This window comes from Oreochromis aureus, linkage group 17 (genome assembly GCF_013358895.1).
Source record: "Oreochromis aureus strain Israel breed Guangdong linkage group 17, ZZ_aureus, whole genome shotgun sequence".
In the NCBI taxonomy this organism is placed as follows: Eukaryota; Metazoa; Chordata; class Actinopteri; order Cichliformes; family Cichlidae; genus Oreochromis; species Oreochromis aureus.
The window spans coordinates 31,386,518-31,405,571 of record NC_052958.1 but is presented as its reverse complement, the minus strand read 5'-3'; the positions used below and the strand labels follow the sequence as shown (position 1 = coordinate 31,405,571).

Below are 19,054 nucleotides of genomic sequence, written 5' to 3'. Positions count from 1 at the left end.
GGTGGAAAAAACACACACCCCACTATGAGTCTTTAGGAGAGGGAGGTCTATGCATGCTTTTTAATGCTGTGAAGTTGGATTGTTAACATGGGTGTCTATGACAATTGATTCTCATTTGGAAATTTGGCCACTTCCACACTCTATTTATTTTTGAGCTCAGGAGGTCACCCTCTGCTCCTGGCTTTAGCCTTTATCTCAGCCTACAAGGTGCATTGCTCCTGGGCTGAATAGCTTGAATTGCCCTGTCTGAATTCACTGTGAAATTAAAAGGATAATTTCACAGACCAGTTGATTTCAGTTCTTCAGCATGCTATACTATATGTATGAAGAACTGGTTTTAAAACAAAAAAATGCTAATGGTACAATAAAGTTGATTTGAGAGAGGCATTACTTTAAAGTTCTTTTTGTAATTCTCGATGCAGAATTTAAAATTGTCGGCTTTTATCAAGTGGCTTTCAATGTTATTGGATTGGTACTGGGGTTTTTTGTGTGTGGGGGGGATTAGCTAGTTTTTAGCTATTTTTAATGCATTAACAAATAGTTTAAGTCCCTTAAGTTTTCCTCATAGCCTTAAGTAAAAAACAAAAATTATACATTAAAGAACAGTCGAAACAGATCAGGCATTAACATTATGGCCACTGACAACACTGATCATCTCTTTATCATGGCACCTGTTAATGGGTGGGATATGTCAGGGAGCAGGGAAACTTTTTTTTAAACAAATGTCCTGTTGGGAAACATCTGGTCCTGCTAGCCATGTGGATATTACTCTTCACACATACCACCTACACAAGCGTTAATGTCAACCTTGTACACAATTTCATGGATTCGGCGTACCCTGATGGATGTGGCCTCTTTCAGCAGGATAATGCGTCCTGCCACAAAGAAAAATCTGATCCACGGAGGCCCCAGCTTGCAACTTAAATGGACTGCAAGGATCCGTTGTTGACATCTTGGTGCAGATACCACAGCACAGCTTCAGGGCTCTAGTGGAGTCCGGGTTGGGGATGTTTTGAGAACAAAAGGGGGACCAACACAATAGTAGGCAGGTGATTGTAATGTTATACCTGAACAGAGTGTAGCTTACTAGGATGTGACATGAGGACATGAACACTAACTGAAAGGTTGCACTAAACTCTCTGGTTTTCTGCCTGAACATTCTCACACTGAGGTAATTTCTTTTTACGACTGCAGCACTTCACATTATTGATGAAAGCAATAAAAATGGACAGTATCCCAGCATGTTCATGGACGTTCATGTGGGTGGAGTCTGTGTTCATTCCTCTTAGCTATGTGCTGCACGTAGTCTTAATTGTGTCGTCCCTCCCTCATTAACTCCATGGAGCGTTATCAGTGGTAAGCTGCTCCACTTGCCTTTGGTGAGGGTCCAACTTCCCACAACTGCTTTTAAATGAGTGGAGGCCACAGACCTGTTTCTTAAAAATGTTTTTATTTCGTAAATAGAACAGCATCTTCAGCTATAAGACAGGTTTACAGACAGGAGGAGGACAGACAAACAGCATCAGAAAACAGAAGAAATTATGTAGTAATGCTCAGGTGCAGCACGATTTACTGATGAGGAGGAAACAAACATGAAGTCAACAAACTGAGCGCTGACATGCATCCCCGCATCTTTCTGATGGGCTCCGAGTGACAGGCTGCACGACACTGGCAGCTGACATTTCAATCTGAACTCCCTCTTTTTATGATCGGGGGTATTGTAACTTCATGCAAGTCTGCAAACTTTTATTTTGAAAGAGCATCTTGGCACTGAAGTCATCAGCCTCCAGCTCTGATCTTACTTTTCTACTTAAACAAATGGTTTGATCTTTAGTACCAATTTCCACTCGTGCTGAGGCCTCAATGGACGGACACGACCAGTATTCCTGACAGCATTTGTTCTCATTTGGACGTGAAGATCACGGGGGCTCGAGGCGTGATGAAATATTAAGTCACCACTGAGTTATGTGAATGAGTAATCATCTGCTTCTACAAAACCCCTCCAGGCCTTGTATCTGAACTCAGATACAAGGCCTCCGGATGACGTCAGTGCTTAGTGCTTTATAGGATCTGGTCCGTGTTTTCACACAAGCTCTTTTCACGGCTGTTTGGAACCCGGGGCACAGAAAACAGCCGTGAAAAGATCACTTTGGTGCCACTTAGTAGTGGATTACATTAATTAAAAATATTTCCTAGGTGACGGCTGTGGTGGAGTGTGGAGAATAAATTTCGAGCTATTATTACTTTTGTTTCAGTCTAACAGACGGTTATGTAATCAACTCTGCTACTTTGAAAAGGGAGGCTGTTTTGGAGCCACGTAACCACCACCTCCAACATGTGACAGCATTATTTTGGACACTATGGGTGTCCACATTGAGCACAAGGGGGCATCAGAACTGCACTGACACTGTAGGTGTTTTGGGCTTTGTGTCACTTGCCTTCGGTCAGGAAGGACTCGTGTTTCCTCCTCCTGCCATCTGCTCCAAAATATCATGCAGAAACTGCAGTGTGCAGTGCTGATGCCCCCAAACGCCGAGCTCAGTGGTCGCTCTGTTATCTGGGTCGATGTGGTGTCGGGAGGTGGGGTCAGTGATGACATCACCTGACCTTTTAGCAGACTCATATCGTGACAATGATGATTATTGCTTCACACGAGTGTACAGGTTGAACAAAAACGAATGTCGTAACGTCACCCACGCGGCTACCTCAGCTCGCTGTCATGTGGGCTGTTTCCCCAGCATTAAAGGACGTTTTCATGTCTATTTTAAAACATCAGTCCTGTGCTAGTGTGTGCAGCAAACAATGTTTCAAGTTGTGATGTGCACTGGCTCTTACAAGATCTCACACAGAGGGAATGTTTTGACATGAGATCAACTGAATGCGTGTTACAGGAAGAGGGTCGTGGAGCTGGAAAGACGTGGAGGGTCAGGGAAAAGATGCCGCTGTGCGAGCCTCCAAGTGTTTTTAAAGCCATCTCCTAGTTTTAAAAAAAGGAAACTAAAGTAAATCAGAATATTTTAGTCCCTTTTTAAAAGGTATTAAAGGGATGATGGTGGATCAAACATCCACATTGAGTTCAAAAAGCAGCCAGACAAAGGAGTCCCAGTAAAACACTGCAGAGGCATGGATATCCTGGCTTTAAGTGGTTCCTACGGCTCCCATAATGCAACTTGCTTGCATCTTGCTCTGCTGGCTACATCCTGGTCTTTCCAGCTCCACGCTCAGAGGTCATGACTAAGACTTTCTGTTAAATCAAGATCAAGTTTAACACGACACGCGCGCGCACACGGTGGAATAACACAACTGTGTTCACAGAAACTTTGTAATCTATTGAATACTTCTATAAAACTGCATTAAGTTATAGTTTCCTTTATCCACTGTGAGCCCAGCGGTGCATCAAGGCAGATATTTTATTAGCAGATATGAGGTCAACTCGTCAACTGTGTAAAATGTGGAGCAACAGTGTGATAGTGATCTTAGTGAAACATCCTTTTTGGCCCTGTTAAGTATCTAATATCACACCAACATCCTGCTTGCAGATACGCTGATATGAGTAAAAGTGGTAGCGCCGGGTGGCCGCTGAGATCATTCAAATACGTACAAACAGCTATGATGGACTGTACCTCCTTCAACCAACAGAGGAAAAAAAACAAAAAACAAACAAAACAAAAACCACACACACCCCTCCAACAGCAGGTGGAGACAAACACACATGGGGGGGTAATAAAATAACAACGTAACAGCAAAAAATGTGATTCAAATGGTTTCAGATGTGAACGGTGACAATGACTTTTCCCAATGAAAAAAAAAAAAAGAAACCCAGCAAAATAATTTTGATATGTGATTTGTGCAAATGCTCTGCTTTTCCTTTCCCCTCTGAACTTTAACACATTCTGCTGTCTTGGGTCGACGTGCATCAGCCACGGTTTGGAAAAGCATCTCACCGTTACAGCCTCACCGGAGAAAGCATAAATAAAATAATGGTGTCAAATCGGACGTATTTTTAGGCAGCTGACATTGATGATTCTGCCAGACCCTCGTGGGCTTTAATGCTGAGATGCTTCTGGTCACCGGGCTGGGTGACAAAAGGCATTTGAGGGGAACAAATTTAACAACAAGCTCCCACAAGCGTCCATCTGCAGTACCTCCAGTAATCTGACCTCTTCAAAAACGTATGGCTTTTTAAAAACATCGGGCCTCTTTCACAGTGGTGCACTGGGAGGGGGGGCAAACAGGCCAGAACAGACGACAAAAGCAGCATGAACAACAACAAGTCTCCTTTAACAATATAAGCTTCTTTACAATCAGGCACAAAAAATAAACACTTTTCCTTTTAAACTCCAGTCGGAATCCATTTTGGTCTTTGGTACCGCGGTAGAGATGAGGCTTCATGTTCTGGATGCTGCAGGGCTGTGGTGGGAGGTCTGAATGAAGAGTTTTTGTAGCAGTTTATGGAAGCAACAGGATGTTGAGCTACGTTTATGATCCTGGCTTGCTGTCGACTTGACAAATCCTCTGGATTTCATTGCTGCTTTGACTGATGCTCGCTTTGACACTCGCAGCAAAAAGCATACTCAGTCAGGAAAAGGCCCCAGAAGAGCTCACGTGACTAAAAACTGATTTTATTGAGGGTGTTTTCCAGTTTGAGGGACTTGTAGATCTGCTGCTAGCAGAAGCAGCAGGAATCCAGGCATTTTACAGCTCAGACACAGACCGGATCTTCGAGCGTAAACGTAGCTGCACGGATGGCTCGCACCACATGTTCCATTTCCTTCAGAGTTTTCACTCCCATCTGACATTCCTCTCAGCATAGACTCAAACGAGTTCTTTGGATCCTTATCCCATTTGTAGCAGTGCTGCATCCTGCTGGGAATTAATAGAGTTTAAAATGAAATTGTTTTGAAAATGGTGGCTGAGGTTGCAGGGGGTGTGATTATGACTCATAATGGAGCAGTGGCTCTCCCCCCGGCCCCCTGTGCTACAGTCAGCGGCCCCGGGAGTCAGCAGTGGGTGGCCTCGATGGGCGACAGCGTCAGGATGCTGCGATCGTTGGAGTACAAGTTCTCTGTGTCGCTCCAAGACCTGAAAACAGGCAGCAGGGTGAGTGACGGTTAGGAGGCTGGCCTAAGTTTGTTTCTGTGTGTGGGTGTAAGAGTGGGGCTGAGCTATCACTAGCTTACACTGCTGTCCACAGGTTGGTGATTACAATCTACACAACCAGGCTGGAAGAAGCAGAGAAGAGTGAGTGAGTGATGAGTGAGGTTAGTAATGGTGTGATGGTGTTAGTGAGTATCACAAGTCTCTCCTCAGTAACTCGCACTAATCTTTATCAGCATTGGCCCACAATTCAATATTCCTGATATTTGCCTTCAGTGACTGAACCAAAGAACTATTTACCAAACTGTACGGTGGCCCCAGGAGGTGAAACACACTGCAAGAAAACACCAACAAAACACAATGGAAATAGAGAAAACGCTGCAAAAGCTCATCCCTTTGGCAAAAACAAACCCCCACACACCCTAACAAAGCAAAACAGAAGTGTTCTTGGGAGACGAACATGTATCTACAGCATCTATTTTCTCCCTCATAGGAATCCTCTCCTTCTTCTAAGCGTGTCTCGGTGCGTCGCACGTTTTGGTTTCTGTCACTTCCACAGCTGTTCCGTCACATTACCGTCTCCCAAAAACACTTCTACTGTGTTTGAGATTTTTTTCCTACTTCCATTGTATTTTCTTCCACTTCGTTTGCATTTTGTGTGCTTTGCAGTGTTTTTCTAGTTGCTGGTGTTTCTGACCTGTTGGGGCCACTAAAAAGCTGGGACGTTTTCATGAATCTTTTTGTGGCCGTAGCTTTTTACACTATGAAGAGGCGGGGCTCATGAAAAACAAGGTGATGTCACCCATTACCTGTGCCATTTAGAGCGATATTTACTTTTGAATGTTTGTGGTGGGAGCAAACAGCCAATCAGGTACACTTCAGTGTTTGCACTTTTATTGGAGTATTTGCCAATCATCATATTGTGGCTCTCCCATCGAGCTTCCAGTGCTGGGAATTGGGACGATCCCTCACAAAGAATAACACCCATGTGGACACGTGGCATCAGTCAGTTTTAAAGATGGCACTATCCTGGCAAAGCCTGACATTCAACACTACAACTAGGGTTCTTTATACAGGTTCATACAGTAGATGTGCTTCTTCTAACAATTACCTCCAGACAGGTTTAGATATTTGAAAGCTGTTTTCTCCATCTGTTTTTTTCCCTTTGAGGAGCTGGGGAGAGACTTGAGCTACTCAACTCATGAGTAGAATCATAAAGAGAAATAAAATTAAGATGAACAAGCATCAGAAACATTCTTTCATCATTTATCAGCTTCAAAATAATCATCAGCATCTGATATCCTGCCTATTAAATATACAACAGCAGGGGTGGTTTGCTATTCTTTAGTACTGAACACAAACACATACAGTGCACAACGTTATATGAAATGACTGAGTTGCAGCCAATTCCCTATTATTAGCTTGGTGAGCTGAGACTCCTTTGGAAATATCTAACAAACAAATCTTTCATACAGTCTCATCCATTTGGTTTATGTGGGACCAGCAAAACATGAACACAGCAAACACTGTTTGAAACGCCTTTAAAAGTCATAACACACCAGCCTCCAATGTGCTGACTCACATCAAAGCTGAACCAGAGTTCACAATCAGAGCTTCCGCCTCAAAGCTCGAGCGAGGAGTAACAGAGAGACCACAGCTCAGCATCCACTGACTTCAAACAGCACCTCCAAGCCTGGCTACTACATCTAAACCTCACATGATGAAACGAGTGACGTCTGAAACGTGTGGACAGCTTTTACAAAAATCAACTGTTTTGCATTGTCCAACTTCAGAGCTGCTGCATCTCTCACCTAATACCCCCCCCAAAAAGATGTCAGTAGGTCAACTCAAAGTATATCTCTCAACCTTTAGTCTAACACAAACACGAAGACAAATGTTTTAATACCTGCTAAACAGAAGAAAAGAAACTACAGGGGCACCCAGGGACTTTAAATAGACTCATGACTCAAATGGTTTGACTGGGGGCGCTCTCACATGCTGTCACATGCTCAGCTGTCTACTCAGAGGCAGGGGGTGGAGGGGTTATAGTGAAGCATCTCAGTACTAAAAACCATCGTTGCTCCCTGGGTTACGATGAACTATGTTAACACCTAAAACTGTTTTTTTGGGGGGGGTTATAAGACGGTGGCAGCATGAACCCAAGAAGAGGAAAAGAACAAGCAGATTTCTGACAACACGGCTCACAGGGGACGGTAACAGTACATGAATAACTAATCTGGAAGGTCGAACAACATTATGCAGATTTCAGACACGGAAGGACAAAGACGCACACAGTGAGGACAGAAAAACTGTGTGTGTGTGTGTGTGTGTGTGTGTGTGTGTGTGTGTGTGTGTGTGTGTGTGTGTGTGTGTGTGTGTGTGTGTGTGTAGGCACAGATAGATACATACATGATTATATTGTTTACAAAATACCAAAGGCAACAGCAGCCCCCATGCAACAAGACACACTCTGGGCATTCATGTTTTTGTTCCTGTAATTTAAACCTGTAGGGACGATAACTCCACCCAACTGGAACACCATGGGATTTAAAACGAGCACGCCTTCAATCATGGCCTCTTCTCAGAAGCACAATAAGGCTTCAGGATCCGATAGAAAAAGATTGGAGGAAGTAGCAGGGAGAAAAAAACCCCTCAAAACTGAGACTGAGACTACACATCCCAGCAGCCCCTCTGGTGCCCTAAGCAGTCTTGTTCTGTTTAGGAAGTCTTTTTGTTATAAAACCTGCATTTTCCCCCTAAAACTTTCAGAAAAAAAATCCAAATCCACAAATCCAAAATCTTGGAGTTGTTTCTGCTTTGTCACTAAAGTATTTAACCTTGGCCAGCAACAGGCCAAGTACAGCAGCCAACTGTAACTGGGCTTCCAATAAATATGAGATAAATGTGTCATTATTATATAAGTAGTACATATGCTTGCTATATGTCCCTTCCAGTCAATAAGCATAGAATATAGGAATGGGTGGATATGTTCCATTTCCTCTATGGCAGTATCCTAGCATTAAGGCCAAATATTAGCTGGGTTTCACTACCTGTTTAGGCGTTCTTTGCAGTTTCCTGCTTTTTACCATCACACCCGAAAGGTGAAGAAGAGCGAGAAGAGGAACGCCTAGGGGAGGGAGGAAAATAAACTTGCAGAATCAGCTACGAGTTTGTTACTCCACTTTGTTTTTTGTATTTACAGTATGAAGCACAGCTAGGCAAAGCATTTTCTAGATGTTCATTATTTATTCTTTGGCGAGAACAAACTGGCAGCCATGTCCTTACTTGGAAGAATACGACTGATTGGTTTGTGCCAAGGTCAGAAAACAAAAATCAATCATTCCCACAGGAAGAAATTCATCTAAATTGAATCATGCATTTAGTGGCAATTTCTCTCTGAAGCAAAGGGGCTTCAGCAAAATGACCCTGACATCAGATCTGATAAAACATTTCATGGTAGATAAACCCCCCCCCCCCCCGCCCGACAGCTGAGGGAATAATGAAGGGTATAAATATTAAAGCACGGGACCCAATTTATCATCTCACCAGCTGAATCAAAGTCTAACGTGATCATCTGATGCCAAACCAGAGGTTACTGATTGAAAGATGTAACTGCAGCCAGGAACAATGTCTCTACTATGAGAATGCTCAAAAAGATTAAAACCAACTTCTTCAGATAAGACGCTGTCATTTATTAGTCCCCAGGCGGGCTACAGGGAGACCCCTGAATCCCTTATTTGCCCTGCATGCTGTCATGACCTTTACACACACACACAGTTATAAACAAACACATGCTCACACCATCTAACTCAGTGCGATCAATACTGAGGGTCCCAAGCTGTTTAAACAAGTAATGACTGCTCAGCAGAGAGGGCTGATCAGTCGATAAATTGATGACCCCACAGAGTCGCCGAGGTTCGGGTGAAAAGACACAACAAAAGTGAAACTGCAGATTGGGCAGACCGATAAACTGAAGTTGTTAAAGCTGCAACCCCACCCACCCTAAAAAAACAAAAACAAATAAACTGTTTCTGTTTCATCATCCTTTTGTCACAAAGTGCTCATTTTTTGCAGTAAACTGGAATATTTCATTTTCAGTCTGCAGCAAAGACCTCGCATTGCAGTTACTGTTCAATCTCATTGCTTCGGCTTCCCACTTAAATGTTTTTGACAGCTCATCAGTCACAGAAATGTGTAAATCCACATTATTATTTGGAAAAGTTAACCATTGTCTGGTCTCATTTCATGTGGAGTAGCTTTCCAATGAAAAATAGGGCCTATTAGTGAATACAAAGCTAACAAACCAACTTTAATGCAGTGCTTGGGTTATCTGTTAAAGTGCATTGCAAAATTCCTTGAAACCTTGGTTATTCCTTGGTTATTAATCAGACGCACTTCCATGTGATTTTCGGAGAATATTTCAGAAAGGGTGACAGACAAGACAAACAGATCATAGCATGTTGTTAGGACACAGACACATGGGTTAACATACAGACAGACAAACCCTTAAGTGTGGGTTACACAAGACAGACCCGCTGGACACCGGTATATCGCGGGCACAGAGCGCTGAAAAGACCCTAATAAATAATACTGTAACCCAGATTCTCCCTGTTAGACTGCCAAACATTCACACCTGCATGCTTTGTAAGACAGCACAGCCATCAGAATCACCCTGTGGTTTTGGTTCTACGGAGTACTGATGCATTTCTGTGGATATGACGATAAGCACACCTTTCTGTCTGGTTAATCAGAATGTTCAGACTCCAGACGCCCAACGCGGACTTTGGTGGAAATGAGAAACTCATAGTAGTGCAGTCCATGATGGCTTGATCCACATATGTTCAGCCTCTAACTCCTTCTTTTGGCTGCTGTCCCAAAGTCCTGCTAGCCTAAAACCAGCCTCTAGGAACACCTGGAGCCCAGCTTCCCCACCACTAAGTTCAAAGTACTATAAATCTGAACAAGACTTACAGTTGACCTGCAGTCACATTATGGGCTACAACAGTCGGGACTGTAGCCCAGATTTCTGACACCAAGAGGTGCCGAGGGTTCGTCATTCAAAATCACGCTTTCTCGAGGTCGTAGTCTTCCCCACCTGTTGTTGCGGCTGGATGTGTGACAATTGTTGGCGCTGGCCTTGCAGTGTCCAGTCATTTGCTCCAGGAGGCGGGCCAGGCGGGTACAGCCGCTCTCCCCATGTTGGTAGCAGCACAGGGATTCCATGCAGCTGAGGTTCTGCGCCTGGGAGGCTGGTATAGACTATAGGCAAAAAGTGGAAAAAGCGCAGAAACAGAGGGAGAGAAAGTGAATAAAACAAAAATGAAAAGGTGGCACAGAATGAAATCACAGAAAATTAAGGAGAGAAAACAAGATTTGAGTGGAGAAAGAGAAGAAAACAATGAAAAATTAAAACCAAAACAATTCAGGATGACTGGTATGAAAAGAGTGACTGGAGGATGATGTTTTGCATGCTGTCACAGCAACAGTGATGTACAAGGGAAAACATTCAAAACATGCTACATCAGGGATTGAAATGTGGTAAATAAATACTTAAAAACAAAACAAAATCTTGTGAGAAAAAACATCTTTTTGTAGTTAAACTTAAAAATGATCTGCTGTATAATTTTTGGGCAACATTAAACCACATCAAGTGTCTTCGGCCTTGTCCTGAAATCAAATATCAATTGCTAAATACATTAAGTTTCTGCAGTGGTTCTATTCTCGGTGCCCGATAGTAGCTGGGCATTACACAAGATAGGCTGTGTAGCATCTGCAGCAAATGAAGACCACCTAAAGCTATTCTTTTCCTCCTTGTGCACCTCAGCAGAGGATTTTTCTTCACAGAGCAGAAGCTGTGGCATTAGACTACGACTACAAAATGAACCTTCAAGGAAAGATGAGCTGACTTTTTGTTGCAGAGCCTCGAAAACTCAACTCAGGTCTTCCTGCTAGGCTGTCACATCTGTGATGGATCATTTAGCATCAACATAAACATTTAGCATAAACTAACCATAAGCCAAGCTCATTTTTCTCTACTCTCTTATCCTCAGGCTGGCTCTTTACTCTTTTCACAGGACTACATGTTTTGGGATTATTTCAAAAACAAAAACAAAAACAAAAATTTATATTAGATTTCTTAGTGAGCCAGTGGTGCACTAGTAGATAAAGCTGAATGAAATTTGAAACCCGTCTGCTGACCCAAGGAAGCACCTGACAGTAGGTGATGCAGTAGAGACAATGAGGAAAAAGTGACAGTGGTGTAGAGTTACACTTATTCAGCTGGCATTGTGTTCCCTACTCCTACCTCTCAAGTGTAGGTCCCATTTATTACTGTGTATTACATGAACATAATTCATAAATATACTATGCTAGTAGTATAGAGGAAAAAGGTTTTGATTGTTTTGAAGGTCCAGTAACACACAGGTACAGTTCGATACTGTGTCATAGAGCAGAATCAGAAAGTTGAGATATTGCCAAAGTCTGCTTTTGTACAAAACGGTTTCTAAACTCGATCATTTCACGATGTCCCCTCTAATGTAGTACTGCTGACAGTCATTTGTGTCTGCGTAAGTGACCCGTGGATTCCAGTGTGCTCTCGCTTAGGGATGTTGTGCTTTTCTGCAGCGGAAACTGGAGACATGTTAGGCATGAATCCAAACTTCTGCTTCCTCGCTGGCGACAGCAAAACAAAGACAGGTCACGGTGAATATGAATTACTCTGACACTGTCAGGTGCGCCAAGGTTATACTATAAATGTCTGGTTTTTAGACTCAGGTTCTATGGTACTGCTTTTTCTCCATTAAAAAAAAAATTAAAAATGAAAACCTGGGGCTGTTGAAAACAGGAAAAGCAGCACAACTACAGCTGTAGCTATGAACATTATGCACCTTATTCTTCTGATTATCTGTTGGAGAAATATCCTTTAAGTAGACAGCACCATACGAGTCTGTCTTTAGATTAAATCTAACAATAATGATTTTGCTTACTCAAACAAATAAACCCCTGCATCAACCTGTGGAGAACCAATGAGTCATCACAGAGCCTGTAAATACGAAGAGCCCAATTCAGCACTGCAGTGTTTTCAACCAACTCTTGGGTTTTATTATTTTTTTACCCCCCCCAAAAAATGAGGTAGTGACATAATTCAGAGATGAAAACATGACCAAACTGTAAGATTAATAATTCTCGTGTAAACCTTTTGAAAAATGAATGCTAGAGCTGAAGGCTTTGCCATTAAAATAGCCAAGGCCTCAGTGACAGCTGTATGGTTGACGTCATCCTCTGGCTGACTTACCACAATATTAATTACAGCTTTCAACTAAGTTCTTGCTTTCTGTCCTGTTACTGAGCACAGGATTTTGCTGCTTTAGAAGAAAAACAAGAAAGTGCACGTCGATCTGCGTGATGGAATAATCTTGGTTTCTAGCACTCGCAAAAATAACTCCCAGGAACAAAAACTGTTAAATTATGGAACTAATGGGAAAAAAGATATTTAAAGTCATAATTTAAAAGGAATTAAAGGTGATGTAAAATCCTTACAAGCAAGCAAAGACATATCACTGCATATGAGATGAAAACATGGCAAAGACAACAAAGTCAGCATGCCAACAGCATTCTCTCTGTGTCTAAACTCTGAACCCATACCTGATCAGAAACCAGTGAGGGGTGAATTGAGACCGGGTAGGGAAAAGGATGAGTAAAAAAATCATGGTTTGGTAAGGGGAGGACAGGGTCAGTCACATCTGGGCAGGGAAGGACGGTGTTATTCACTGACAGGTAAGGGAAGGATGAAGTTAATCGTGACTGGCTGGGAAAGCATGGGGTCACTCATATACAACGTAAGACAGACACAAAGACAAACAGGAATCTTATTTGAGTAACGAGTTAAAGGGCAGTGTGGGAGCAGCTGTGACAAACAGTTATGGGATAATGATCAGGGGGCTGCAGGTTGTGCAACTGAGTGCAGCTATGAAAGGGTGCACAGGGTTGGTTGGTCCTCGGGTGAAGACGATGCCCAGGCAGTGATTGTACAAGGAGGGGGCAGATGGAAGTGAAGTACATGTACGGTACTACCTAAGGGAGCATGAGTCTGGGCCGGGGGCAGCAGGGGGAGGATAAGCAGCTAGCAGGTGCCAATTGTCCTCCCCTGGGCTCCGCTGGGCTTTAACAGGGTCATATTCTGGGCCGACTGAACCCTCACCCTCTTCCATCTGAAGGACACAAGATGCTTACAGTGAGCCCCACTAGCTAGTTATACAGTCAACCTTGCAGACGGTTGGCTGAACATTAAAAAAGCAAACCAGGTGTACTGCAAAACACATCCTTCTTAGCAGTTTCATCTCATGTTCAATCTTTAGGTGTTTATTGAAACAAGAAAACTACTTTCTATAATTATGCAATTTTTCTACATGTATCAAATATTTGTTCTTATTTAGATTTTTCTGATTTACATGCAGATCAGCTTTTGTCTCGTACAGTTGGAAAACAATTACAGGTACAGTGGATATGTTTTCCAGTGGTGCTTATTTATTAACTGGAGGATTCATTAGTCAGCAAGCAAGCGATCAGTCGGTCAAGAGCCAGTCCAGGCTGCACTGTAGGGGGCCAGTTAATTGGGGGAATTTCTGACCTTCACTCTACAGTGTACTCGAATACATTCCTACATACAGAGAGGCCAAATCAATGCTGCTCCTTCTTAAAGTCCTTCACAAGTGACCTTCTCAACAAAGCAGAAGAGCTGACAAGTCCAGCTGCTTCCTGCTTTTTGCTCAAATTCCCCTGCTGCACATTTAAATCACAATTTAATTAGGACTGCGAGATAATCAGAAATCCCTACTTGAGAATAAGTGAAATAAGTCTTTTAGAAAATGTAAAGGGTTTTGATGAGGGCACTAGCGGAGGGCTTCATTTCCTACAAAAGTTAAAGACAACTAAACACAGTGGCTAGACGGCCAGTGGGCTCAAAACCGGCCGTGAAACTAGGCAACAAATGAGCAGAAAGAAGCTTCATGCATATGACAAACGTCTTGAGGGAAACAGAGATAGAAGCACATCTATTAGAATCCAAAGCAATTAACCTGCTGCTGAATCTATCAGAGCTGCAGAGTAGGCAAACAACAGTAAACCCTAGAGAGTCCTCTGGGTTCTTTTACGATTACGTCTATCTAATCTAATTAAGAAAAAAAAAGGAAACTGAAGAGTACCGGAATTATCTCAGCAGAGCTGAACATACTGCATTATGCAGCACATTAACATGAATATACCACTAAGATTTTGAATGCAGAAATTCAACAAATCACTCAAACTGAGTGAATCTGTTTGGCATAATGTGCTCTGTACCCTCACCTGTGCTCTCCAAATCAATAGCTGGTTTCTGCTCATTTAGTTTCTGAGATGAGACCAGCTTTATCTACATACAAGCAGCCTGAAACACATTCAGATGGTAGTTTATTAGGTACGCCTAGCTAAAACTTGTCGCAAGAGAGGCAATAACCACTGCTGTCATGGTTGGCACATTTAGTTGCTGTTGCAACAGTTTCAGAAAACGGATTCAACTTTACTGTAACTTACAGGCTGTTTGTCAGTGAGGACAAAAAGCCCCACTGCCCCACTAACTACAGCCTGCAGATTCAGTTTACTTTGATAGTGTATAATCCAGCAACTAAGTGTGCTATAAACTAGCATGAACAGTAAATCCAGCCCACTGTTTTTATAAGTGACATTTCATCCCACCCACCTTGGAACCATACAAATTAGCATGCTATAAAACATGCAGGAAGCAATAAAAAATTCAATGATCCTCGCTCATAACAAAAGTAATAATAGCAAAACTAAATATGACCTCTGTATCAACCAAAGATTTGCTCACCTTGGGCAGTTAAAAAGGATTAAAAACTTCCCATTTGCTCATGTTCACTCATTAAGAGAGAACCGCCCTGAATTTGGCTTTCTGGCCTTTGTGTTATCAAAGAGAGCTATTGCTATTGCTATCATTTTCCTTACAGGTTTTTATCCTGACATCAACTATGAAAGAGCAAGATCTTCAATTCAATCAATCAAAAATATGTGAGACAACACAGGGTTTCATTCATAGCAACATGCTGCTGTACAAAACGGTCCAAACCAGTTCAAGAGTCTGTCATGCAGCTGTGGGAGTGGCAGTCTTGCCCTGAGGATCTGCCTAAAACCATGCAGGTGGATAACACTGAGCTAAGGAGGGCGTTTCAGTGTCTTAGATCAAGTTGTTTGAGTTGGGCATACATCAAGACAGGTGACCATGCCATATAGATAAAAGTAGTGGATTTATGGGCTGGACCATGCATCTGATTCATGTGTCACTTTAACATGTCAATGGCATTCCAGATTGTGCTCATGTGACAAGACCACTTGCTGATGGTCAAGAGGTGGGTTTGACCAGCTGCAGTGATAGAGAATGACGATCAGAGCCGTCTCCCCAACACATTTCCCCTTATGTCATGAGCGCTGAGGGAAAGAGTCAAGAGTCTATGAGCCCTCACAGGTGATTCGGCAGTCATTCATTCTCTCCCCCATTCATTTATCCATTTGTTCATGCAGCGGGTGGTGGGGTAATGACAGCGGCATGCTGTGACAGGCAGGAGTGGAAAGCGGTCTCAGAACACATTCTCTACATCAGTCTCTCACTGAAAATGCAACACATGCAGAGGCTGAAGTGCTTGAACCCAATTCTTCTACATGATCTCCAACCATACATTTATATATTCTCTACATCCCAGTCACAGAGAATGCTGATTGGCTTGTCCAGGGCATGCAGTTACAGGCATGAAACAAAGGCTCGTACTCTAAAACTGACAGTACACAACGCTGCAGTTGTGGTACTGCCAGTGTTAGAAAAATGACCAAATAAAGTTGCGACCTGGGAAAAAGAACATCTGAGTTTTGTGTGAATGATCTTACACAGGAGTGCTTATTCTATAAAGCAATACTTCTACTTTCTACGGACTTTTTGCAGTGTGCTGTGTACAGGATTTTAACTACTACATCTGTGTATTTTTGGCCAAACAGAATTAATATGAAGAGAGGTGCACAGCATGCTTGGATGTCACTGTCAGACCACGCCACATAATCAAAGAACAGCTCCCTAAAAAGTGTAAGAATTGATATGTTTTCAATTACAAAAGCAGGCCAGCAACTCAGTGTTAATAGCTGACAAATCATAGAAATATAGATTTATAAATACAGATGGATCACAATACAAGTACACACACAGTACAAGAATATTGCATTTGAATAAGGCACTCCTTTTAATATTTTGAATTTTGTTTTGGGTGTATTTTAAGTCCACGGCTGAGTCACTCAATTCCTCTACCTAATTTTGCCCAGCTGGCTCTTGGCTCTGGACAAAGGCTGCAGAGCGATGAAGTCATCACCTATCGCCACACGGTTGGAATACATCTACACCAGGAGAGTGCAGACAGAGGATAGGATGAAGACACACAGAGAGGTTAAAAAATCAAAGTCTCTCTCACACACACACACACACACACACACACACACATCATCATTACAAACCCACTTGCAGAATCGCACACACAGACAAAACAGGACAAAGGTTAGAGCAGAAAATACAAACTCCATGTAGGACTGGACAAATTTCAAAGTAGAAGGGTCTAAAGTAAAACATAAGCAATCTCCAGCTGGACAAATCAATACAGCAACAGTGTGGGTCCTCTGAAAGGTGACCATGCACAGCGTGGAGCTGGTCTGTGTGTTTGTGATCAAAGGAGACTCATGCAATGTGTGTATAAACACCAAGTCCTTCTTGTGCTGCCAAGCTGGTTACTTGTGACCACATAGGCTCATTTAAACAACATGATGGGCAGAACCTTTTCCCCTCCCTGCCTCTGTCACATTTCAACTTCCAGTGGCATTTTAGTTTATTTCTTCCCTCCAGGCTCTTTTCAAATAGCAGGAAATATAATTTCCCTTTTTTCTGACACAAGTAGGAATATGTATTAAATCTAACGCTTGACACACACGTTTAACTACTGGAAAGCATTCGGCCCTTTTGCCATTTTGTTCATTCTGAGCCTGCAGTCCTTACAGGAAACCCCCAAACCCACAGAAACAGCTTTTCAGAATTGTTTACATAGATCTGGTAATAAACTAACAACATCTGATTTATTCTCAAAGTCTGTTAACTGCTTAAGAATATTGTCATCTTTCATTGGCTTTCACCCTTTTTCAAATGATTGCAATGCAAGTGAAAACAGAGAAGTGGGTGAAGTCTTCTCAGTAACTACAGTAGAGTCCAAACAGCAAGTAGAACAAAAGAGCACTTAGGCAGCTGCTGTGACACAGAGAAACTACAGAATTAGGCCAGCACTGGCTCACAGGCAACAACCTATAAATGTCTTACCATCACACATTCATACTTTCCACTTTTTTTTTATTTTTATTTTTACTGCTCCTGCACCTCCTCCCCTCATTACCTGACTCGTCTGTGTGCTGGTGGGCTGCAGGTGTCTGTACAAGACCTTCTTCAACACATCAGGAAAGAGGCAAGTTATGACGATGATGATAATGGCGAACCAGGCTGAACCGCTGGACAGCAGCTGCACAAAGACGAAGTACATGTCCTGGGTGTGCAGGAATGGCCTGAGGGGGCAAGGGGAGAGGAAACAATGTCTATTTTATGCTTAGAAAACATCTACAAGCCAGTTTGTCCAAAAGCAACAGTAACATTTGATTAGTCTTAAAAAAAATAAATAAATAAAAGGAACCAGACAAAACAAAACAGCAACAGAGGTGGGCAGCCAGCCTCGACTCACTCTGCCCCGTTCACCATAAATTCAGGTTTTACTGGCAGTTGGAAGTCATGCTCTTAGAGTAATTTTATTATTTCCTGACACCAGAGTTTAATGACTGGTGCAGATGTCAGACTACAAATATCCATTATGGTCCAATATTATCAGCATGGCTCCTGCAAGTCTGTGAGTTCACTGGCCTGTGTAACGTGGTCAAGACTGATCTGTTCAACTCAGCAGACTACCAGCAAAAAAACAAACAAAAACAAAGCAGTCCTCTGAGGTATAGTTTGACATCAGGGCTGGGCAATAAAACAGTAAAATAGTTAATGTGAAGTAATTTTTCCCCTCAACAGAAATATGAGACATGCTCAATATAAAGCCGACAGAACTCACTACATCCACGTTTTGACAGACAACACGAGAGGCCAATGACAGTGAGAATAGCACCCTTTCGAACCAATCATGGAGACGGACATGGTTGGAACACTGACATCAGAGTAGGAGAAGCCGCTGGCAGCTGCACATGTGCTAATGTTTGTGCTACTGCAGCGTAAGGGTTGTAACGAAAACTCGAGAGACAGCGTTACTGAACATGACAGCCATAAAAGGACGAGCTTATTATTTAAAAGAAGAGTCTGAGGCCTTCGGTAAAGACTGTTAAAATGCAGAGCAGCATACATTGCAAAATGAGTCGAAAGCACATTTCCACATAAATGCCACGTAAGCATCTGAAGCAGGGACATCCTTACACCATGCATAGCTAACTGTTTACCTGTACAATGCAATACTTTACTGTAAGCTGCATGATGCTAGTAAGCATAGTTGAAAATGTCCGATTGAAGCTGCTGGTTCAACTAGTTGTAAATACTTGTCCCAGCTACACAAGAGTGTAGCGACAGCTGCACAGCTCTGTCATACTTCACTACCAGATCAGATTTGTGGTCAAATTCAGCACATTTCACTGAGCCAGTCCTGTACTTCTTGTGCTTTCAAAACCGTTTTTATTTATATTTTATTTATTTTAGAGAAACTTGACAGTTAGGCCTGTAACAGACTGGCGACCTGTGCGTGGTGAACCCCGTCTCTTGCCCTATGGCAGCTGGGATAGCTCCCAGTCCCGCCCCCGCAACCCTGAATTGGGTCAGTGAAAGGATGGATGGATGGACTGT

General features: G+C 42.6%; 1 protein-coding gene across 2 annotated transcripts in view; it reads right to left on the bottom strand.

Moving 5' to 3' along the window:
• Positions 1-1,433: 1,433 nt before the first annotated feature.
• atp11b (ATPase phospholipid transporting 11B (putative)) overlaps positions 1,434-19,054 on the bottom strand; it is a 65,878-nt gene continuing 48,257 nt past the window's right edge. Inside the window, exons 28-30 of one of the 2 annotated variants that reach the window (XM_031733791.2) lie at positions 17,568-17,733; positions 10,193-10,356; positions 1,434-5,082 (exon numbers count right to left, since the gene is read on the bottom strand). In XM_031733791.2, the coding sequence (XP_031589651.1) occupies positions 5,001-5,082; positions 10,193-10,356; positions 17,568-17,733 (412 nt within the window). In that variant the 3' untranslated portion in view covers positions 1,434-5,000. Of the gene's footprint in view, positions 5,083-10,192; positions 10,357-15,979; positions 16,531-17,567; positions 17,734-19,054 lie in introns of those variants that run through there. The other variant, XM_039600824.1, reaches the window with a different exon arrangement.